Source organism: Triplophysa rosa, linkage group LG10, assembly GCF_024868665.1.
Source record: "Triplophysa rosa linkage group LG10, Trosa_1v2, whole genome shotgun sequence".
In the NCBI taxonomy this organism is placed as follows: Eukaryota; Metazoa; Chordata; class Actinopteri; order Cypriniformes; family Nemacheilidae; genus Triplophysa; species Triplophysa rosa.
This window is the reverse complement of record NC_079899.1, coordinates 10764877-10791094: the sequence shown is the minus strand read 5'-3', so window position 1 is coordinate 10791094 and position 26218 is coordinate 10764877. Positions and strand designations below refer to the sequence as shown.

Genomic DNA, 26218 nt, shown 5'->3' with positions numbered 1-26218 from the left:
AGAGGGTGATTTGTATAAAAAAGTCAAAAATCAATCGAAAACTGACACAAATGGGGGTGGTTAGGAAAGTGAAAAACAGCTATAAGTGGAGGTTTGCTTCTGGCTCTTTTTCCAGCTGTAAATGCCCCTCTTCGGGGGCCTCAGTGTAGCAAGTCCGGCTCTTGAAACGAGAGGAAAGGGGAGGGTTTGAAAGTACAGTACTTTACAGTCTTTATCGGTCACAACTACGGCACACGGCCCGATTCAGGAATAACAACATATATGAGCAATAGGTCATCCACAAGAGATAGCTTAAAATAACCAATCTTGTTATGAGCACTGTATGTGTACAGCCTCACAAAACACAACAAACAACAGATAATGTAACCTGGCGTCATTATGGCTTTGTCTCATGCTGAAAATAAGTATACGCTCTAAACCTCAAAGGCCAAAGTTCTCAAGCTGATGGCCTAGTTTTTTGTATAGCTGTTCAATGGAGAAATTATGAAATATTAGTTACAGAAGGAAGGTTGTAAACAAATGTAACACAAAGGTAAACAGTTTCTCATACTACACATGTCAAAAAGACCAGCATTGCTGCTCACTAGCATACAACAAGTTTAAGGTTTTTTTGAGTCATAGTTCACCATGCCATTTAATTTTTAGTACCATACACTGTTATACATAAGCTACAGGGTCTGTGCAATAATGTAAAATCTAAAAAACTACTGTATATCATATTTATTATTATTAGCCTATTACTTGTTCGTATACTACGGTTTGTTTAAATGCGACCGAACTACAAGACCCATTTTACAAATTGTTTATTTAATAAAATGAACATACATCAAAATTCAACAAATCGTTTATTTAATACAATTATTATGCAGTAAAATGATAATACAAATTAATATGAACAAAAATTAAATTAAACATAAATAGTTATATTATTAGACACTAGCCAAACACAAACCGGAAGTTAACGGTCTATACAGATAGTTTACATTATTTACATGTGTCTCATCCTTTCTGTGTGTTTGTGAGTCTAATGTATGTGCACTACTGAGAGGAACGCTAAACTTTGTTGTACAGCTGTGCAAGACGATAAAGTATTCTATTCTATTCTATTACATAAAAGTTTGTGAATGTAGTCTAGATACTCAAATACTTGTTAATCACTTCAGTGAAAACACAGTAACTGAAAGTACTGCAGAATGTTATTAAATGATGGACTAACCTTTTCAGTTACAGCTCTATTCTGTAAAACAGGTTCAAAACTGTAACATTTTCATAAGGAAGGTATTTTGTTTGCGTTAAGTCTTTGACCCTGGACCTCAAAACCAGTGTTATAAAACGGTCAGTACTGGTCCTTGATTCTGATTGGCTGAGCCGAGTTCTAAGCCTTTATAAAATACCCTGGTTTATAAAGGCTGACTGCATTACAAAGCCTTAATATCATTTTATTTACTTTGTTTTATGAAACCTTGCTACGCATATTAAATAACCGGTTTTTATAAAACTCCACTTCGAGTCGTGACACCACGCCCTTAGCTGTTATAAAATGCACTGTAACCCACTGCTTCTTGGGGCTTATTGCTTTATTATGGGTCAATCAACGGATAATCAACCAAGTATATCCAAGATGGCGCCGCAGATGGCTGCCTCAGTGTGGAGCTCTCCAGTTGTTTTAGTGTTTTTGTTCATTTGTCCTGTTTTATGTTTTCCCCATGTTTTTCCTTATGTTTCACAAGAAATGAACTGCTGAACATTCGGCAGTGCACACCATCTGATCTTTTACCGGTTTTTGATTATTCGGACGTTTTACTTAACATCGTAGTCGGAGGCGCAGTGGCGCTAACAAAGCGCTCCAGGACAATCAGGCTAATCAGGCTAAGAAAGCGCGGCTTTAAAACTGCGCTGTCTAGCATACATCTGGCGAATCTGTGCTCTCTGCCAAACAAAACGGACGAACTTCTTCTACTCTACCGGACAAATAAGGATTTTTCAAACTCTGCTGTTTTGTGTTTCGTGGAAACGTGGCTAAATGACTTCATCCCGGACAGCGCGCTACATCTGCCCGGCTACCAGCTGTTCAGAGTGGACCGCGACGCAGAATCAACGGGGAAATTGCGCGGTGGTGGGGTATGTTTCTACATCAATGAAAAGTGGTGTACAGATACAACAGTGACGAAGAAGATGTGCTGTCTCGACCTAGAAGCACTCTTCATTAACTGTAAGCCCTTTTACTCGCCGCGAGAGTTTTCCTCGTTCATTCTCGTGTGTGTTTACATTCCACCGCAAGCGCACGTGAGCGTGGCGTTACAACAGCTCGCCGATCACATCACAGACACTGAGCAACAACATCCGGACTCTGTTATTATTATTCTTGGCGACTTTAATCGGGCAAAACTTACACTCGAGCTGCCAAAATACAGACAACACATCACATGCCCTACCAGAGACAAAAATATTTTGGACCATTGCTACACCACAATAAAGAATGCATATCGCTCTGTCCCTAGAGCAGCTTTAGGACTGTCTGATCACTGCCTGGTTCACCTTATCCCAGCCTACAGGCAGAAACTAAAAGCTGCCAAACCTATGGTAAGGACTGTTAAAAGATGGACCAACGAAACAGAGCGGGCCTTACAAGCCTGTTTCGAGTGCACCGATTGGAGTGTTTTTGAAGCTTCTACCAGCGATCTGGACGAGCTCACAGAGACTGTAACATCATACATCAGTTTCTGTGAGGATTTGTGCATTCCTACCAGGACTTCCTTAAAATACAACAATGATAAACCATGGTTCTCAGCAAAACTCAAACAGATTCGCCAAGCCAAGGAGGATGCCTACAGAAAAGGGGACAAAGTCTTGTACAAGCAGGCTAGGAACACATTGACAAAGGAGATCACAGTGGCTAAGAGAAACTACTCTAAAAAGTTGGAAAACCGGTTTTCAGCCAACGACCCTGCGTCTGTGTGGAAAGGCCTTAAAGACATCACCAACTACAAGCCACCATCCCCCAATTTTGCAGGCAATCAACACCTGGTCAATGATCTGAATGACTTTTACTGCAGATTTGAAAATGCTAACTTTACACTTCACTCCAACTCTGACATTCTCTCTACACAACACCTATCACCTTCAGTCACCCCACCTCCTGCACTTCAGATCAGTGAAGAGGATGTGTGCCGAGTCTTTAGGAAACAAAAGACAAGAAAAGCACCAGGCCCAGATGGTATCTCCCCAGCCTGTCTTAAAAGCTGTGCTATTCAACTGGCCTTCATCTTCTCACAGATCTTCAACAGATCACTGGAGCTGTGCACAGTTCCTTCCTGTTTCAAGCGCTCCACCATAATCCCCATCCCAAAGAAACCCAAAATCACAGGACTGAATGACTACAGACCCGTCGCTCTCACATCTGTGGTCATGAAGTCATTCGAGAGACTGGTACTGGCTTATCTGAAGGACATCACAGAACCCTTACTGGACCCCCTGCAGTTTGCCTACAGAGCAAACAGGTCTGTTGAGGATGCAGTTAACATGGGGCTGCATTTTGTCCTGAAACATCTGGATAGACCAGGGACCTATGTGAGGATCCTGTTTGTGGACTTCAGCTCTGCTTTCAACACCATCATCCCATCACTGCTCCAGACAAAGTTAACCCAGCTATCTGTTCCTGGCTCTATCTGTCAGTGGATCACCAGCTTTCTGACAGACAGGCAGCAGTTAGTGAGAATGGGGAAACTCACATCCAGCACCCGCACAATCAGCACTGGCGCCCCCCAGGGGTGCGTTCTCTCCCCACTGCTCTTCTCCCTGTACACAAATGACTGCACTGCCCAGGACCCTTCTGTCAGACTTCTGAAGTTCGCAGACGACACCACACTCATTGGCCTCATCCAGGATGGTGATGAGTCTGCGTACAGACAGGAGGCTGAGCAGCTGGCTGTCTGGTGCAGTCATAACAACTTGGAGCTGAACACGCTTAAAACAGTGGAGACGATTGTGGACTTCAGGAGAAACCCCCCTGCACTCCCCCCTCTCACCATCATGAACAGCACTGTGGCAGCAGTGGAGTCATTCAGGTTCCTGGGCACCACCATCTCTCAGAACCTGAAGTGGGACAATCACATTGGCTCCATTGCTAAAAAAGCCCAGCAAAGGTTGTACTTCTTACATCAGCTGAAGAAGTTCAACCTACCACAAACTCTATTAAAACAGTTTTACTCAGCTGTCATAGAGTCTGTCCTCTGCACATCCATCACTGTCTGGTTTGGCTCAGCCACAAAGTCAGACATCAGAAGACTACAGAGGACGGTTCGGACTGCTGAGAAGATCATTGGTGCTCCCCTGCCCACCCTCCAAGAACTCTATACATCCAGAGTGAGGAAAAGGGCTCAGAAAATCACCCTGGACCTCTCACATCCAAGCCATCATCTCTTCACAATGCTGCCGTCTGGTCGGCGCTACAGAGCACTGAGCACCAAAACAACCAGACACAAAAACAGCTTCTTCCCTCAGGCCATCTACCTCTTGAACAGTTAAATGTTTTTACACACCGTGCAATTAATAACTCTGTGTAATAATAATTAAGTGCAATATTAATTATATCCTCCAGATAATACACTATCTATTTTTTATACAACTTTTTCTGTAAATTATATTTCATTCATTCTGCTGTATATAGCACATACCTTGTACTACAATAGTCTATTCTTATTTTTTACTTGTACATATTTACATACATACATAGCTTTACACTCTCTATATCTTTATCTTATGTTAATTGTATTGTATTTCTTAATTTTGTATACCCATAGGCCCTTATTTAAATCATTGTGTACTGTATTCTATTGTGTTATGGTCTCTGTGTACTGTTGTTGCTGTTTCTGTGTTCTGGATGCTCCTGTCACCAGAACAAATTCCTTGTATGTGCGAACATACTTGGCAATAAAGCTCTTTCTGATTCTGATTCTGATAATCTCGCCTCTCAAAATCTGTGCCCCTGGCTGTGTACAATAAAGTGGTTGTGAAGAATTAAGGCGTATTATGTGATACAGACCTTAAATTTGATAAACAAATAAATAATGTTGTTAAATCTTGCTTTTTTAATCTGAGACTCTTTCTGTAAATGACCTCGAGAAACTTATTCATGCTTTTATTTTTTCGCGACTCTTTTACTGTAACACTCTATATATACGAGTTAGCCAGACAGCCTTGGCGCGTTTACAGGCCGTGTAGAATGCAGCGGCTAGGGTGCTAACAGGCAAACGCAAGCATGAGCACATCACGATTCTGTCCTCTCTACAATGGCTGCCAGTTAGTTTCCGTATAGAATACAAACTTTTACTATTTGTTTTTAAATCCTTAAACTGTCGGGCACCAACGTATCTTGATGCGCTAGTGAAACGTCATACATCGGCTAGGTGTTTGAGGTCTTCAGTTACTACTAACAGTTCCCAGATCTACATTAAAACTGAAGGGCGATCACGCCTTTTCGGTTGCCTCTCCAAAACGTTGGAACCTGCTACCGGGGAACATTAGATCAGCTCCTTCTATTTCTAGTTTTAAATTCTTGTTAAAAACGTATCTATTAACTCAGGCTTTTAATAATTCTGCAGATTGAGATTGGATGTGTATTAGATATTTTTTGGATGTGTAGTAGAGACATGTTGGATGTTTATTTTTGTATTTGGCCGAGATACATCTATTTGAAAATCTGGAATCCAAAGGTGCAAAAAAATCAAAATATTGAGAAAATCGCTTTAAAAGTTGTTCATCAGAGGCGCTGTAGCAGGCCGTTGCTAGGAAGAAACAGGTTTGCTGTTTTAATGCTCTCTATGGGCTCACCGCTGTAATGATGTTGAGGAGAGAAGATGAACCCGACAGTGGAAATTCTAAGCTTTTCATAGATGCCAAACTTGAGTGGGTAATTCTCAAAGAGCGGGCAGCAATGAGCTAAGTTTGTAGGCGTGTTTTCCGGCCATTTTTGTTCGTGATTTTTCCGCATCCACTAACAAAAATAATGTTTTTATACATTTACGGTAGGAAATTTACATGATCTTTTCTTAATATCCTAATGTTTTTTGGCATAAAAGAAAAATCGATCATTTTGACCCATACAAACCATGTTTGGCTATTGCTACAAATATACCTGTGCTACTAATGACTCATTTTGTGGTCCAGGGTCACAAAGGATGTGTGGTGTTACAGAAACCCATGCTCTATAAAAAAGCTTCATATATTGAAAGAAAACACCTACAGCCTTAAGCTCTTCTCTAAAGTTCAATGCTCATGAGCTGGTCCTAAACTGCTCATGTGCTGGTTTAAGGACCATCTTAAACCAGCACAAACCAGCTACCCTGCTTCGAAACCTCCCTAACCAGCATATGCTGTTTTTTTCAACAGGGCTCTTTCACAAGAAAACTCCTTTGGCAAATTCCCGACCATGAGGATGTACAGTAAGTATCAGTCAATTCCAACCACCTAATGCACAAGCTGCATTAAAGTCCTCAATGTGTGTTTGTTCATCTGAATGTGTGCTGTACATAAACGATATATTTGTAAGTGTAAAAACCACACTGCTGAATACAACCGAACCAGAATCACCGTGCATTTAAACCCTTACAAAAATGAAACGTTGTTTTACTACAGTAACCACAGTTTAACATGCCATTCGTAGAAAAACCCATAGTAACCACACATTTCCCGTCTCGCTACAGGAACCTTAGATGAACTATTTGTAGCAAAACTACGGTCAAACAACACAGTAAGCAATCCACCAAAAAAAAAATGTTTTTACACTTTTACAATAATAATATCATTGTTAATTTTCATAAGGAAACCAATATAAACTGCATCCAAGCTAATAAATAAAAAGTCTTCCCCTAACTAAGCAATGCGAGGAAACAATTAGGATTAATTCAGTTCAAAAGCCATTCCTACAGGGAGGAATTTCTTTCATCACTATGTGACAATCGCATTTATTTGATGTGACTTTGCGTGAAACCAAACAAAGCCTGTCCGCTTTGTATAAAGATTACAAGACGCATTTATTTGCGACTGCACTGAGTCCATTAAAGGGCTCCAGTAATTAGAAACAAGACTGCAGAGCCTCAGAGCAGGAATGCTAAATGAGTGCATTAACGTTGAAGCTGTTCAAAACTTTCCACCTTTATCATCTTTAATCTGTTATTTCCTCAAAACTGTGGAGTCAAAAGCGCAGCTGTTGTTACTAAAAACAGTAAAAGTCTGCCTGCATGCGTCTGCAGCCTTGACTCAGTTAGAGTGAGCCATGGCAGCGCGCTAATCACACGCGGTCCTCGGGTTCACTCGGTTCATTCATATTTGCATATCCTTAAAAAGACAGGCACCGCATTTCCGTTTTAACACAAGCGACAACTGCTGCTAGTTTTATACGCTTACCTTGCTTACTCGAATCTGACAGACTGAGAAAAGCATGTTTTCAGCGTTTACCTTCAAAACTACTGTAAAGCAGTTCCTTTGAAGTAGCATTAACGTGAGCCGTGTAACTTCCTACAAGTCTGAATGCAAAAAGAACCCCAAAAAGTGCACGTTCAGATTACAGTGCGCTTAAAAATGACCTTTAAACTTTCAACCGTAAACAAAGCCAAAGTTCGGCCGAATGCACACAAAACATTCTGCAGAGGTAATAAAACAGGAAATACATTCAGTTCTATTTAATCCCCATGTGATGACATAAGAGCCTATAAAGATTCTTTTCAAGCAAACCATTTCGTCGTGCACTCCAGAATGTTTTGAGCCCGGTCCGGCGCACTGGTTTTAAAGAGACGGGTTTCCTTTAAGGCAGATGATCCGTAACAAGTCTCCTTGAAATACCTGAAGTCAGCATATTCCTCCTCCAGCAACTCTACTCAGACATGCACACCGTCCCCCTGCGCTATCAACAACAAACAAGCCAGCCGACCTACCCATACACGCCTGCACTCGGCACTTTAAATCCAACGTGTGAGACGCTTTTTTTCCTGCCCCACTCTTGGCTTGGTGAAGCTCGCTTCAAAAAAAGTAGAAGGAAGAAAAAAAAGAGAAAGCATGAACATTTCTTTGTCTGGGAATTCAGGGTCAGGTGGTTCCCAACAGGAATTCTGGTTGGCTAGAGAGGACTTGCAGAATGTTGGCTAGTGGCCAGGAGGCTGTCTTGCGAGCGGCGTTGGAAATTTGCTGTAAACCTCATCTTCACCCGTATATCCATAGTACGGAGTTCATTTCCACTGCAGAGAGCGGCGAGAGAGGGGGGAGGAGAGATGGGTGCTGAATGGGGGTGGGAATCTACTGTAGCTGTGAGTACTTGTTTAAAAAAAATAAAAGAGCCATGATCTCCCTCACACATTGAAAGTGAAAGCTGGCAGGGTTCAATTTCTCTTCCAGCACCCCCCTTCCACCCCTTTAACACTAACAAAGCTGTGCAGATTGTATGCGACCCGGGCCCTGAAGCCAAAGGAAGGAAATAGCAAGGCCCCCTTATGCAGAGTTTCCTGCTGCACTGTGGCGTTCAACCCCGAGAGGTTCGAGAAAACATGACTGTACAAACCTTTGAGAAAAAAATGACATGTTACAATCTGCGCTCCTCCACAATGTGCCTATTCAGAGGAAAAAATTCCCAGGCTTAAGACGGAGAATTCCAGCTCTCTGGGTTAAGAATGCGAAACGCCCATTACTCTGGTATTTTACGACGCTCGCTCACGAGACAACTGTGTGTGCTGCTAATTTGGCCATATTTCTGGGATCGCTGACACTTTTATGGATTCTCCTCAAACGCGGTGTGGAGAGGGGAAGGGGAAGAGAAAAGAAGTCAGTGGGGGCAGCGGGGGTTGCTGTCGAACGCTCTGCCCCCTTGGGTTACCATGGAAACAGAACATTATGTAACAGAGAGGTTCTCACCGTACGCAACGTTACGTTACGGAAATTGTCAGCCAGGTTTACTGCCATGATATTTTGACTAAATACATCATCAAAATGCTTGCTCTTAAACACAAAAAGCATTGCTTCAGGTGTAATGATTTGGCCATCTGTATAGACTGATTTTCTCAACAGTGTGAACACACAGTATGTTTACAAGCAATTTAAATGTATGAAAGATGGCAAACAACGCATATCAACCTCAGAGCGTCATTCCTCCAAATACTAAACTAGGTCTTGTATTATGTACACTTGTAGCCCTATTACCCAAAACCCCCTGTAACTGGACTGTCACTCAACCAATGGGGCGTGAAACCTGTTGTCTTTATTCCTACATCACATCATAACAAAATTAGCCTATGCAAAACAACACATATACAACACACAACTACACATCTGGAGAAATCACAACAAGCTGAAAAAAATGAAAATGCTCATATATCCCGTGGCACTTCTCGTAAAGAGTAGGAGTGTAACCCCGGTGCCCTGGCCAGATTCCCTCCACTGGCCTTTGTCAATCATGGCCTCCTAATGGCCTTCCCTTTCCACTGAATTGTCTCTCTCCACTCCACCTATAGCTGGTGTGTGGTGAGCGCACTGGCACCGTTGTACATCCAGGTGGATGTTGCACACTGGTGGTAGTTGAGGAGAGACCCCCCTCGTATGCTTGTAAAGCGCTTTGGGTGTACAGCAATACACAATAAATCGCTATATAAATGCCTCATTCATTCATATAACCTCAATTTAATTTCACAATGTCATTGACCTTATATACCATTCTCCGCGAATCAATGAAGTGCATAAAGACTTAACTTGTGTCCTAAACAGGCGTAAACCATGACAATTTTGCAGCACCAATTCATTTTTTTTGTCAATAGTATGGAGCCTAAGAAGCTATCAGTCAGAACATATGTTACAAGATATCTACATGGAACATGATCTTTACTTCATATCCTAATGAATTTGTCATAAAAGAAAAAGAAATAATTATGACCCATACAATGTAGGGCTGTCAACGTTAATGCATGCAATACATTTTTTCAGATTAACGCATTCAAAATATTTAACGCCATTAACGCAACATCCGTTTTTTTCTGTCCTCATTGTCTAGCCTTAGATTATATAATCACGCTCTTCATATAAAGGCCTTTAAACTATTTAGGCGTGATTTGAAATAGTTGTATTGACACGTCCAGTATAGATTGACAGCTTCTGGCTGTAGAACACGGCTCAACGCAACAGCAGTCCCGTCTGGTGTACACATTATGCTAAAGGCTGCATCAGAAACTGGCAGACAGCGCACCATTATTAATTTCTATTTCGTGCTTGAATTAACAAAATCACACAAGATTATGCCAGAAAGCACATTTTGTCTAGTATTTTCACAAGCACGGTCTTAAATGAATGCAAAGAGTAGTGAAAATAGGAAGCGCATGAGACCTGCTTAGAGCGGCAGCTCTTAAAGGGCGTTCTTAAACATGCTGCTGTTACTCTGGTCACTAATGTTAATCAAAGAACAAAAGAAATGAAGAAATAAATGTGATTTTGTAGCTTTAATGAGGATTCTTCTGTATTTCATGTATTTAGCAGTAAAGACTGTAAAGTGTTTGAGAACTTTATTTATTTTCTGTATATTTCCTACAGGTAGAAATGGCACACTTATTATAATGGGTTTGATTAGTAGAAAAAATAATATATTTAATAAAGACATCAGTTGCAAAGCCAACAATATTAGAATGTTGGCTTTCATTCATAAAATGATGCTGTTAAAGAAATGTGTTGTTTCTACATTAATTTGGAGATAAAATGTGAAATTATTAGAATGTAAAAGTATATTTAAAAACATTAAAGCTGTGTGTGAATAGTTAGTTAATTTTTTTAATTGATTGACTGCGCTAAAATAAACATGTTAAACAAAATAAATAGTGTATGTTTAATTTCACTATACGTGTGCGATTAATTGCATTTAATCGCACGAAAAGTGTGCGATTAATCGCGATTAAAAATTGCAATCTATTGACAGCCCTAATTCAATGTTTTGTTGGCTATTGCTACAAATATACCTGTGCTACTTAAGACTTAAGTTTTGTGGTCCAGGGTCACATATATTTTATTGAAAGGCATTCTCCACCCCAAAATTGAATTTACCCCATAATTTCTTCAACCTCATGCCTCCATGGGGTTAATACATGTCTTCTGAAGTGACTGGTCTGAGACACGCGAGAGCCAATGAGATTTGAAGTCAAGATCCACTTTTTGGAGCTTAACAAATGGGATGCCATTTACAGGCATTACAATGTAAGGAAGTATATGATGTCCTTTCTTTAGCTGAACAAAGAGGTCATATACAGTAGGCTACACCTAGAATAGCATGAGGGTGAGTAAATAATGGGGTACAATTAATATTTTATTTAATATTTAACCATATAGAATGGGATTTTGGATTAACATGATTTCACTGTGGTTGGAGTTACTCGTTGTGATGCTACGAATGAAAACTAGCCCTAAAGATTCATCACCTGCCATTTTATCTCCTTGTGCTTAGTTAAGATACAGTGAAGCACACGTAGTACATCAGTTGTGATGGAAATCAATAAATGAAATGACGATTTTGGTTGTCAGTGCATAACGATGACCGCTTATCTCCGTTGACCATATCAACTACAGTTTTGAGGAAACCAATGGATTTACAATCCGAGCAGCAGCCAGCAAGACGGCTCATGAAATAAATGGTACCTTCATGAGCTATCAAATGACTCATCAAATACACTTGGAGTGTAATCGGCATGCTGTCTGCCTGGCAAACGTTCCTGCTTTATTAGAAATGCTGATAGGCTCCCTATCGCTCTTCCTCTGGGACAGTGGCGAGCAGTGGTACTCACCTCCAACTTCCACTTGGCCAGCAACTCCTCTCTGGTCCTCTTGCTAATGTAATAGGGGTCGCCGGCCTGGAAGGTTACTCTGGGCATGGGTCTTTGACGGAGGCTGACTTCCCCGCCCACTCCCCCACGGAGCCTCCCTCGAGCTCCCTGTTTAAGGGGACAAAACCAAAAAAATGAAAAGGAAAAAATTAAGGACTTAATTTTCTCTCACTAACTTTGCTTATCTGTCTTGGCGATGCTAAATGGAGAAAAGAAGGAGGCGGATTCTCGGCGGATGATTTTGAAACGTTTGAGAATGGGCTGGTGGGGGATGACAAGGATCTCTTGACTCTCAAACTACGGCACTCATTGGTGCTGAGAGGATTAGAAGGGATGGATAAACCTTGGAGGTTCTCATTTGGCCGAAGCCGATGGAGAATAGGTACCATCCTTTAAAGCAGAGGACCAAGTGTATTTGATTCAGGGGTCTAGTCACCATTAGGGTACCATTTTTTTCACAATCAAGTGGCTTTTTGATAAAACAGGTTTTACTGGTCGTGTTCCTGGTCATTTTCTTTGGAGATGTTGACCAATAAAAGTAAATACACGGTTGTTGAAGTTCCACAGACACATTACACAAATACTGTACACACACACACACGTATCAAGAACACAACAGGAAGACAGTTTTACCTCATTTTTCGCCGAGTCTCCACCCTCATCCTCTTTGTGCTCCACGTCTAGAGAGAAACAGCCACAAGAACAACTGATTACCTGATGTTTTTCTCAGTCCAGGTTTGTTGCAATGAAAAATGAATCAGACCTTTTGATTTAACAATTATTTTGCATAGCAGAGGAAACATGTTGCTTGAAATAGCTTTGGGCAAAAACAAAAGATTCTCATTATATTTTTAAATAATTGAGAAAGCGAGAAGCGGAGAAAGAGCGGTATAGCTAGAAGGCATGTGAGAGAGTACTGTATGTTTGTCAGATGAAAAGTCTAAGAATATTAATTCAGTATTAATGCTAGCTGCTATTTAAAAGTCTTTATAGGCTACTTACAGTAATATTTTCAATGGAAAATGCTATAATGCTGCTTCTGTGAAACAGCATGACTGTTTCATTGTTTGTGGCACTAAAATACTACCTTTAAAATGCCTCTGAGATCTAAAATGAATAATATACCGTATCTTACTGTCGAACATCATATGATACCAAAGTCGTAGTGTTGAACGCAGCTAAACTATGATTGGCTGGATTGAATGAAAAACATATCTGATTGGCTAAAGCGGACGCCATTAAAAATGATTCACACCCTTTCAAGTCTCTAAACATGTGCACACAGATCCAGCATGACCTATAAATGTCTGACGATTTGCAAAGGCAGATTCAACATTCAATATGTAAATGTAAAACTCTCTTAATTTGTGTTTCGTGTTTTCTTTTTAATTTTTTTTACATCAATTAGGTAACAAACTTACAAAAAAAATCCTTATGTATTTATTCACAAAGTATTATGGTTTCATAACATGAATTTCAATGTGATTTTCAAATGATGATGTTCTGTGTGTAATACATGTAAAAGACATAATAAACCCTAATTTTAATAAATAATGCTCTGTCTAAAGAGCTCATGTTTGCTCCTATAAATGCAGTCTATTAATTAATAAATATTTGCAATATTCTCATATACAGCATTCAAAACAATACTCTGTAGTGCATGCAATGTAAAGCACTCCTCACATTTAATGTCCACAACATTTAGAAAGCATAACATAAGAAAAACAGTCCAACACTAACTACACGCCATGTCTAATAATGGTAGTATCTTCAATATGTCTATTGAATGGTTAAAAAGAAAACAAAACTGGCTGGGTGTTGGGTGTCTGGTTTTCGTAGCTGGCACATTCTTTAATGTTAATAATCAACATGGGAACTTTGTTTCCCCACGGTGACCTGTTGAATTTTCTCTGTGACCTGTGAGAAAAAGCGGAACTACTTGAGATTAAACCCTCATGGTTATGTGGAGCATATGCTAAACTGATTCACTTGTATTGAACGAGTTAAACAACACTGACTAATTGCTTAATGCAGGTTATATATGTAATAATTCAGTTTATTTATATAGCGCGTTTTACAATGTTGCATTGTTTCAAAGCAGATTTACACGAAAAAAAACAATGTATACACTTGTGTAACAAATGGCCAATTTTTTAAAGTCCATTATAGTGAAAATACATACTGTATGACAACTAATCATCGTGTTTGGAAGTAACTTTTTAGTAACATAAAGGGATACTTTTCATTTTTCAACAATGCTATCGCAATTAATGTTTTATTGTTATTTTGGTTGCATTTATGATTATAATCGTTGTTTACACAGCAAATTAAATGAGAAAAAAACAACCTTTAAACTATTTAACAGCACGCATACATAGACACACACAAGGTCATAGTGTTTCACATAGTTACATTACTATGGCATCAGTAGTAATAGTAAAACACAAACTTCCTTACTGAATAACTGAGAAAACACATTTAACTTGCATACATTCTCTACTCACTCACGTGTGTTTTCCCCTATTTAGAACAACTGATAGAGAAACCAATAAAATTCCATACAGAATTTAGATATTCTAGTATTGCATAAAATATAAATAATCAAATTACAATGAATATTTATTTTTAAGAAATTGAGTAATTGTACAAAACTAATGTAACATTTATTTTACATTGAAGGCTTTGACTCTTTAGGCCTCTGTATACAGTAATATTTCAAAGCTTTTTATTTGAATAGCAATTAACCAATAAACAATATTTTTGTAGACAAAACAACAGTCAGAGTCATTACTACTTGGATGAGTGCAATAGGGTGTGTAAAACTGTGTTTGTCTGGTATTACAGTAATGTAATTACTGTACAGCCAGAATAATCACATTACTATCAAAGTAACTGATGGGTTTTGAGGAATGACTTCCCCACGGGTTGTGACGAGCTATTTCTCTTTACTAATTCAATGTAGTTCATTTCCCAAATGTTACAAAGCTCCACAATAAATCCTACCAAAATTCCTGAAAAGTTCTGACGCCATTTCCACACTTTCAATGATTTATAATCCTGACATCTCCACATACAAAAGGATGTAGTTCATTCCCAAAGAGCTTTGTTTTGGCTGGGTTCGGCAGGGTAGGCCGAGGTGAGCCAGAGGCTACGATTACCAGTGACTTGAAACTCTATCAGGTGTCGTGATGATTTATGATCACTAGCTCACTAACTAGGGTCTGAGGAAGAGAATATTTAACAGATCTTACAAAAACACACCCATCAGTCCACTACCACTTCAATAATGCTGCCCCTCAAAAACGGTTTCAAGATTTGTACTTATTGCAAAAATGAGTGAAAAGATTAAATTATTCATGCATCTGATAGAAAGATTTATTTCAAAGTGGTTCCCGAATCTCTCTCGTTCATTTAAAAAAAAAATGTTTTGCCTGAAGGCATACATTAGCATGACATTCAGATCAAAAGCTACAAATTCAGAATCAGAACTACAATGGACTCCAACTTTCCCACATCATTGAGATTCTGCTCACAGAGTTTGAAAAAGTTGACATAATAGATAGAATCTAATAAGCAGATATTCGATTTAATCATTTTTGTAAAATCGCAATTTCGAAACTTGACCTAGTACTAGTGTGGGATCATAAAGGGTCATATAACAAACAAATCAAATTTCCTTAAATTTCAAATAAAAGGGTTTTAATGTTAAAAAGATATAAGCATACTGAGAACTTCACATAAAGGTGGTCTCTAAATACAGTATATTAACCAAGAAAAACCCAAACCAGCTTGAAATAAATGAAATTCTAGAATACGACACATCAAAAACAAATACAACAGAGACACAACGTCATCTTATCTGTGTTCAGTAATGTTTTTTATTCCAAATCAATAACAGAAGAATATACGCTTCTATTTATACTTCGTAAATGTTGGGCTTTCCTGGATCCCAGCATTAAAACGTTTTTTTTTTTTTTGTGGATTTCAATGTGGTTGTGTGAACCTGTCATAAAATAATGCAGACTTTGTAAGAGGGCTGTTTTTAAGTCACTTAAAATCTTCAGCTTTGTTCAATGTATTGATGTCATTTCTTGTGCTTTGTTCCGGTTTCCTGAAACAGGAAATTAGGGCGAAACATTCTGACCTTTGAAAATAGCCGATAGTGAGGGCGGACACTCGATTCTGTAGATTCTAGAGAGCTTTGGATTGGTCAAAAAATTGGCTGAGAAGCTAAAGTGCAGGATGATGTCATAAAAATCTCTGACCTATTTTGGTGGAAGTGAGACACTTAAGTTTTGAATGCTTATGTCTTCAAAATTTGAATTTTGTAAATGTTTTAGACCACCCTAGTTTACAGATATCCTTATACTAATAGCCAAAAAACATCAATTTTGATTTAATGGGGAAATTCTTCTTCTTCGAAATAAGAAGGCAACATTTGCATTGTGTGCATCCACAAACAGTGAAGGATTTTGCCCACAGTTACTGATCTAGAGTCAGCTGACTAATAAATAAATGTTGGATATGAGGTGTAAAAAAATATACCGGACCAACCAGAAAGGGCAATATTATCCTGAAGCAACAAGCAGAATTCCCTAGCGATATTTATATTCATATACGCATGCATCATGCCAGTTGACAGGTAACGGCTTAGCTTTCTCCATCCTCACAATACTCCCGCCTGTGGGTATAACTATATTTATGATGGGCCTCCACACTGACCCAAAGCCAGCACAAGTACATAGCACCCATTTTAATAACCACTAGCCTCAGGAGGAGAGCTGTTTGAAGTCTATCAAAGCTCCATCACCAACCACATCACAACACTTGAGAGACCAGGGAGGGCGAATCAGAGAGCTTGTTTTCTTCACAAGAGCTAGCAAAAGCCTGCCAGCGAAGTAGCGCGCACACACCCAGCCAAAACAAAAGGGCTTCACCCACGAGCCCTCTTCACATAAGCATTTGCAAATCTTTATATCGCTTCCTCTCTCGCTCAACGGGAATAAGCAACCGGTTTGCGTGGTGAGCAATGGGATCGTTCCTTGGACACTGACAAGGTCACTGGGTTTGTGAGTGTGGTTGGCACGCTGTGCCCATCGAGACTTCGCCGTGCCCTTTTGAGCGCATGCCAGCCTTCGTGTTCCGTGCAGTTAGTTCCTCTCCGGTGAACTGAAATCCTTCCTGTGCCCTCCAGGTGGAAGGAATAAAAACCACACAGGCACCGGTGATCTGTTTAATCTCTGTCAATCACAGCCTGATCTTTTTCACTCCAGTACGTTGAATTCATTGAATCAATAAAATCTTGGGTTAAATTGAATAAATGACAGACAAACAGCTTGTATCTTTTTGCGATTAGTATTGATCAGTGTTACGCTAGCAGAGGTGGTGTTTGGCTGACTGTCGAGCTTTGAGGAGATTTATTGTTCTGTTCTTGGCAAAGCCGATCAGCATTATGCACAAAAGCGTGATCTGCTGCTACACGCTGATCAGGACCAGAGAGCTGCCCTCTTTTTGCCTGTTAAACTCAATGACTGTATTCTATCAAAGCAATACGCCACAGGAAGCTGTGGCTTACAGTGCATTTTATAACAGCTGACGTTTGTGTAGTGTAAGAAAACTAAAAACCGGAAATTCTTCTGGACCAGCGATGGATCGGTGTTGCTTACTTATTCTATAGCAGTTTCGACTATATAGACATATTTATAGATACGTATTTATATTTATAAATAATATATGTGACCCTAGAAAACAAAACCAGTCTTAAGACAATAAAACATTTGTAGTAATAGCCAAAAATACATTGTATGGGTCAAAATGATCGATTTTTCTTTTATGTCAATAGTCATTAGGATATTAAGTAAAGATCATGTTCCATGAAGATATTTTGTAAATTTCCAACAGTAAATATATCAAAACTTTATTTTTTTGTGGGTGGATGCAGAAAAATCGCTAACAAAAAACTTTGCTCACTGCTGCCCAATCTTTGAAAATTACCCACTCAAGTTTGGTATCTATGTAAAGCTTTCTGTTTCGTCTACTCTCCACAACATCATTACAGCCGTGAGCCCATAGAGAGCGTTAAAACAAACCCGTTTTTCCTTAGCAATGGCCTGCTACAACGCCTCTGATTAACAACATCCAAGGTGATTTTCTAAATATTTTAAGGGGTCATATGGCGGAAGTACGTGTTTTTCTGTGTTTTTGGTGTGTTATAAGTTGTCCATGCATGTATTACACACGTAAAATTGCACAAATGAAAGTGTGGGAACAAAAGATGCATTCTATCTAAAAGTGAATGCTCAACCAGACTTGCCTGAAACGCCTTGTGTAACCACACCCCGGAGAATCTATGTAACTTCGTTACATGATTTGACTAAGACCGCCCAAATCTACACGTAGTTAAGGTGGGCGTAATTGTAAATCTCATTGTATCGCGTGTCAGTACAATTGCTTTGGAACCTGATGTTCCGAATATGGTAAGAGGCGTTACATTTCCGTGAAATGCTTGCAGTATTTGACCAATCACTACACACTGGTGAACTGGCCAATCATAGCACACCTCGCTTTTCAGAGCGATGAGCTTTGTAAAAAATCAGCGCGTTTCAGAGAGGCGGGGCAAAGATGAGATACAAACATGCACGGTATGTGGAAAATACAGCGTTTTTTAAACTTTAAATGATGTATACACATTGCATTACATCTAAAACAAACAATAATATTCGTTTTAGCCGTGCAATATGACTCAGATTCCAGGGTTTTAAATAGTTTCCGCCAAATATTGTTCTATCCTGTTCTATTGTTCCATCCTAAATAGAAAGCTTATTTATTCAGCTTTCAGATGATGTAAAAATCTCAGTTTCAAAAAATTGACCTATAAGACTGGTTTTGTTGTCACATATTTATATGGAACAAATGTGTATATTTATGAATATATTTCTTCTGTACAATTGTCTATTCATATTTTTCACATTTTTATTAGTGATGCACCAAAACCAAAACTTTAGGATAAAGTTGACAGAAAACTGAAACTAAAAACTTATTTAAATTTTTTTAAATTATATTTTGTATAATTGTATTAAACTAATAATGCCATTTTCAGCAAAAGATTTTGATGGCTGCAATGTCGGTGCATCCCTATTTTTTTTATTTTATTATTATGTGTCTTGCTGTTGTGTTTGTATGTGTGCACCGGACGCTTCAAATCTCAAAGAAAAGTCCTTGTGTGTGTGCAAGCATACTTGGAAGTAAATGTTTTTCTGATCTGATTCTTTCTCATCTGTAACTAAGTTTATGTTTTAATTCACACAAGTGATGTGTAAAATTAGCAGCTTTGTATTTATAGGGTTTTTTCTACATTCAAAAAAGTTTGGCAGCCGCCAAAACTAAATTTTCCCCCGCCAAAGATTTATTTGATCATTGAATGTGATTGATGAGCAATGTAGATGACTGCCGTGCTTGTGATGACTGCAGGAAAGAGCGAACATAGAGCCCGTGCAAACTAAGGTGTGTGTTCCACTTACATGCCGATCTGTGTGCGTAGCACCGAATAAAGTAAAACATGACGGCTACTGAACTGTCTCTCCCTTACATATATTAATTAAAAGCCACTGAGACGATGACAAAAAGTCAGAAGACCGAATCCGTGTTTCACGGATGAACTGCGATCTAAAACTGCTTTCCTTTTCTCTGACAAGTGCTCCGCTCATACAACTGACATAAGCAAATGAAACAAATCCTATCAAGCAATGAAGTGTTTTCCGTGTTAACTTCTATCTTTTGCGATGTCCTAACAGCTGTGATGAACACACAGCGCGTCTGCTAATGTCCAATTCGCGACCTAATGATTCCTTTGAACTGATTCATTTAAATGAACAGTTGAAACATGTCAAGCACTGAACTCACGAGACATACCGTCTGAATCCATCGAATCACTCACTCGAAACACCTCAGAACGTAAGGGGGCTTAGTCCATTTAGCAAGAGTGGTTAGTAATATTTTTTGTCTAATCCTCAGTATTTAAAGTTTATTTATATGTGTATTACCTATAAACGTAATCATTTAGTATAGACAGGAGAGATGTGAAACCAGAACAATGCACAAGTTGTTGAAGTTGTTGTTAGCTAGCTGCTTATTAAATTAAATGTAATTTTATATGGTGAAAAACTGTTATTTAAACTAAGGGATGGGTAATAATAGTTTTAGGGCTGCAGCTATCGATTATTTTAGTAATCGAGTATTCTACTGATTTCTCCATCGATTAATCGGGTATTCGGATAATAAGTACTTTTTCTTTATTAAAGAGCAACACTAAATATACAAGAGAAAATAAGACAGGTCTCTTAAAATGAACAACTACTTTGTTTCCTTTTTAGAAAAATTTACATATTTATTGCTGAAATTGCATACATTAATATCTGTGAAAACTAAACCCATTTAGTACATTCCACTTAGGGCTGCAACTAACGATTATTTTAATTCTCGACTAATCTAGCGATTGTTTTTTTTTCGATTAGTCGACTAATCTAGCGATTATTGTTTTATTAATCTAATAAAGATTTTTTGGATTACTTTATTAATCCTTTGGCAAATTTTGCAAATAAACAATAAGTTCTAGTATTTTCTTACATTATAAAGCAAATCATACTTTTTACTCCACTACATTTTATAAATAAATATTGTTGTTTTAACATTTTAATCCGTGTTTACATTAAAATCACTATCTTATTTTAATTAAGTAGTTTTAATTTTAAAAGTAAAAAAGACAGATTTTTTATGTACTTAAGTACTGTATTAAAGGTGAAAAAAATAAATAAACTTAGCACTGTATACTGTGGTAGGCTATATGAGACCAGTTTTTTTTTATTGCACTTATGCTTTTTGTTGTCCTTATGTTGTTCCAATTGCTTCCATTGTTTCCCTCATCTGTAGGTCGCTTTGGATAAAAGCGTCTGCTAAATGACTAAATGTAAAAACATTAAAAAATGTGTTTATGAAATACTAGCGCATGATATATGCTCTGTATTTTTTTCCTCCAAGTAATATCCGACTCTATTTTCAGTCTCATAATGTAATTGAGTAAAAGTAAAAATACTACTATCTGTCTCTGCTTATTGTACAAAACTATCACCGTATAAAAGATTTTAATGCGGAGTGGCGTTAAAGCGAGCCCGCGCACCCTGAAGTCAGAATGATGCGCTTAATGCATTCGCTTCGTTATTTACAGTTATGCGCATCCCGGACGCACAATGATGCGCTTAAAGCACCTACTCCTTCTGAAGTCCCGGGGATCATTTTGCTCCCCAAAGTAAATAATAGTTACAACACAACAAGAAGAGATGATATGTTACATGTTTAACACATAGTGCGTTGCATCAATCCAACAGTTTACAGTTAAATCAGAGGTTTAAAAAGAGTTATTTCGTATTCAGACCGCTTCCAGTGCTTCTAATAAGCTAAGCTACACTCAACGAGTAACGTTAACTCACAGTCTCTAGCAAAATACATTTTAAACAAAACCTATCATCTTGTCATTATGAAGAATAATGAAAACATTGGAACATCTTGGAAAGAGTAGCGTCCTGTCCGTCACCGTACACACGCATGCTGACTGGAAATTGACAGACAGCACCAGCGGAGGTCAGAATTTCTTCATAATGCTATATTGGTTTATTCCAAACATAAAGCTATCGAATGACATAAAAAGTGCATTGGTGGTTTCATGATAGTTAGTCCTTTTTGAAGCTTAAGAGTAATTTAAGCAGGGTCACAATCTGCAAAGGTTCACATACACTAACTTACACTAGTACAATAGCGTTGTAACAAAGTTCAATGTAGGGAAGAAAGGAGGCGGGAACCGGCATCATTCAAACAATAAACTTTAATCAAAATAAATTAAAAGGCCGGCAGCCACCTCACGAACATAAACAAACTTAACTGTTTCCGGGCCCGGGTCCTCTCTCTCGATGGTCCGGTCGCTCGTTCTCTTATGCTCCCGAGCTCCCCCGTGAGGCATGCTGGGACCGGCGGTCGCACAGCTGACACTCGTTGCCACTTACGCCGCCGGCCCCGCCCCACGGCTCTCGCCCCGCCTTCCTCGCTACAAGCGTTAATGTCAATCATTCATGTAAAGCCTTGTTCTGCTGATTCACTTACACACGCCCGGGAACAGAAACTGCTATTACAGCAGATAAACGTAAATAATACGACGAGTCGACGCATTTCACGCACGTGAAAATGCGACGTAATCGACGACGTCGTTGCAGCCCTATTCACTCAATGCACGGCCGCTTCCGCGTTTACACTCAGGAGGCGAAAATATGGCTAAAATACAACAAGTAAGTGATAATCCACAGCTAGCCGTGTGTTAAAGGGTTTTGTGGAGGCCAAGAACCCGACGCGAAGCGGAGGGATGTTGCCTCTGCGAAGTGCATTAAAACCCTTTAACACACGGCTAGCTGTGGATTATCACTTACTTGTTGTATTTTAGTACACCGGTCTTCCACATAACTCAATAATTTACCTAATAAAAGCAATGAGATAAAAACAGTTGTACATCTTCATTTCTGAAAACATAATATAATTGAGATCACACTAATTACATTAAGTTACAGTTCAGTAAGAATCTCCACTAAAATGCGGCATTTGGAAACACTAGTAATGTAATTGCACGATTTAATTTAGATTAAAAAATAAGATACTTACTTGTGGTCGTTGAGCGTTCGACATTTTAACTTCAATATGAACAAGTCCAAACGATTAAATACACATCTCTTCTTCTTGTTGTTGTTCATTCTTTATATGAGTATTACCGCCACCTACTGTATAACTTTAAACACACATCTTTTCCACGTGGGCCTGTTTCATCGTCCGAGCTTTCTGCATGAGATCTTGTGATTGGTTGTCAAGCCAGCCAATCATGATTTAGCAGTCCCATTGCCGATTGGATGGAATTATGACACACTGTAACAATTGGTTGTGTTGAGCGAGCGAGCTGATGGATCACACGGACACAGCGTGCTCTGAGGAGAGAGCAGGCGAGTGTTTGCAAACATTCAGATCAATGTTGTTTCGTTCGCGCGAATTACTTTTATCCTCGCGAGGCGAGTATTATCTCCACGAAACTTAGTTGATGCGCGTGCGATGTGTGCCTTTTATGTGCACAAAATTATATTTTGTGCGCGCAGAATTAGGGCACGATTCTAAGGCCATACGAAAACACATCCGCTGCCCCACTGGAAGCCATTCATCTCTACCTAGAGCTGTGAACATGACAGAGCAGAAGATGAATATTTGTACTCGTTGCTTACACAAAGTTCGCCGGATTACAATAAATGATGTTCGTCAGCATTGTGAGACTGTCAGCTGCCCCCCTGTCAAGTAAAGAAGTAGGCTACTTTAAACTATCCGTTTAAAAATACATGGACAGCTTGGCCGCTATTGCTATTAGCACGTAGCACGTAACGTTAAGGCTGGATAACACTGAATGACATCATCTTTACACCGAGTTTATCAACGATTTTCTGCTCTTAAATATCTTTACCTTTAAACAACAAATTTGTATGAATCTGACCAGATATCAATAACACAGTTCCGGTAAGACACATCTGTCATATGGCTCTAATATGCAGGTTTGCTGTAAAGAAACAGACATGGCTTGGCTTTTAAAGGGTATAAATATTGTTTAAATACTGAATCGGTTTTTAATTTGTTACACAATTCACCTTAAGTTGATGACATTGATTTTTTTTATAAATTATAACGTTCTCACTTACCTCCCATTGTTATGTTACGAATATCATTAATCAAATCATTAATACTAGGCTATATGTATTTTCTCAGCTCCCAGTCAGAATCAGATGACAGGAGATCAGGGAGAGGACGACATGTTTCAGAATTAAGATGAAGTCAGAGAAGACACAAAGTTTAGGAGCAGGACACACCAAATTATAGCTGTGACCTAAAGCTTCAATTTATTGTTTAAATTTAGTGAAGTTTTCCAAGGATCACAGACAAAGTCGTACTGTTAACTACAAGAAATATGAGAAATAGTTAAGAGCCGGGATAACACGAGAAGAACAGGGACATCTTTTGAAATAGTGAGCATTTTTACTGTGTATTGTGAGAATTTCATAGTCCATTCATTTTAATCATTTTAAATATTTTACTTTACAATATTCCAATATGAAGCCTTATTTAAATCAAAAGCATTTTTTGACGTATTTTATAGTTTTTGTATTTGCATTTTACCTGACAATTTCTGTGTATCAGTTATTATATACAAGCTTACATTAATGGATCACATTTTGAAAATATAATATCTTTATTGTCATGTCACAGCTGCATACAAAGACATTTTAGTTACACACAAAAAAGCACACACTAAGATATGGATGACTGCACAAGCACATATAATGCATATTACGTACAGTACAGAAATGTCATAAGTAGCCTATATATTTACGTTATTTTTATTTACATTACAATTTGTACAAATAAAACCAAATTAATGTATCCAGCGTTACGTTTATTCTTTAGCATTAGCTAACGCTAGCGCTTTCACCAATAGACCATATGATCTTCAGTAGCTGACGTGCTGTGGCTCAATCACATCTGCACTCTTAACGTGATGACAACAAACTGTAGTACCAGTTAAGGTTTAAATCCTTACGTGTAATAAAGTAAATCCATGCTCGGAACATTATTAAATCTCTGTAAAGCTTCATAAAACGACACAGCCATGCCTGACGGAACCACAGTCATGTGTGTATTTAAACGCTGCAGGTCATGACTAAAGTAAAGTTTTGTATTATAGCACCCATTACATGTTTAAAATATAGTATTTTAACAATACGATGTATTTCACTAATCTATATTACACGTTAATTCCCCCCAAAACGAGCGCTGGAAAAGCACATTTGCTATGGGTGAATACAACCCGGAAGCTTTCCCGCCCCCTGAGATTTTACCGGAAATACGTAGGCAGCACTCTATGCATTGAGTCAATTCCACTGCCATATTACATTCAAAATGCAATATAGGCCTAATACAAATGTATAAATAAGAAACATTAATAAAAATAGAAAGAATAATTTCAAAGGTAAACAACTAACTTCAGCTTATGCATGATGCATTTAGTTTATCTAAATTAGTTTTAGTTTCTTTTTTTACTATAAATAGTAATATATGTGTCGATATAAAAATACCGAGTTAACCGGACTTTTATTTTGGCAGGTCGTCAGAAGACGCTTATTTTTTAGTGTGTTAGCTTCACTCAGTAAAATGTTCTGAAATAAACTCTCAGAGCGACTCTGGAGATGAAGTTCATGTGTTCATGTCCTCATACAGTACATACGCAGACAAATTCATGAGCATCACGCGTGTAGCACGTTAAACTGTGCAGTTCATTCACTCAGACACGCAGAACACACAGATGGCATGTTTAAATAACAGGATTTGGCGTCCACAAGTCCGCATCTAGTTTTATGGACTCAATGCAGCCAGAAAACAAGGTTCACTCGCAAAATAGACTAAAACTAAGTAAAATAGCAGTTCACCATTTCAATAAACTATCAGTTATTTATCAGCATGAGAAATACGTGTGAGCGTGTGAACATACTAAAATGCGTGTGTCTCACGGTGAATGCGTGAGACTTGAGAGCCCTGTAACATGAATAGAGTTTAGCGGGCTGTGCGTCAGTAATAACGGTCCGTGGGGAAACGCAGTGCCCCGTGTGTACTGTAGTTAAATGGATTAAACGAGGCTTCCAGGCAACAAAATCTGCCTCGATGATTTTTTGTATTCGAGTTACTCGAGGAATCGTTTCAGCCCTAAATAGTTTACTTTTTAATGTTCTATGATACTGATATAATTCTATATCAATATAATTATTAAGGCTGGTAAATGAAAATCAATGAAGGATTTATAATCAGTATTGGACTCGTAGTTCATACAGACATTTAACTGTGTGGATGACTGCTCGTCAGCCACCACCGAAGACCAATTTTGACCCAGGAAAAACCCTGATTTGTTATGCCATCAAGCACTAATAACACCCACTACGACCAACAACGCAGCGGCCAACCTCCACCCCATTATACCTCTGTTAGCACAGCCTGAGAATCCAATAAAACACGATATAGCAAATAATCAATGTATTTTACATGCCGTGTCTAGACCTTATAGTATGCTATGTAGATACACAATATTAGACAGAGGGTGTCTATCATCACCATAAACTGGGTTAAAGGTGCCTGATGCAGGATCATTGTGTAAGTACACTGGGCATAGTGCCATCCACCTGGGAGAGTGGCCACAACACAGACCTGCTGTCTCTCAATACACTGCACCTGATCGTGGTGGGTTGCCAGGAGACAGC

The 26218-nt window shown here is 38.7% G+C and overlaps 1 protein-coding gene across 6 annotated transcripts in view; it reads right to left on the bottom strand.

The window, feature by feature from the left end:
- Positions 1-26218, bottom strand: part of dnmt3ab (DNA (cytosine-5-)-methyltransferase 3 alpha b) — a 56756-nt gene that overhangs the window by 20043 nt on the left and 10495 nt on the right. For 4 of the 6 annotated variants that reach the window (XM_057343712.1, XM_057343710.1, XM_057343713.1 and 1 more), the window contains 2 exons: positions 12477-12523; positions 11806-11951 (listed from right to left, as the gene is read on the bottom strand). In XM_057343712.1, coding sequence (XP_057199695.1) covers positions 11806-11951; positions 12477-12523 — 193 coding nt within the window. Of the gene's footprint in view, positions 1-11804; positions 11952-12476; positions 12524-26218 lie in introns of all 6 variants that reach the window. The other 2 variants (XM_057343714.1, XM_057343716.1) reach the window with 2 other exon arrangements.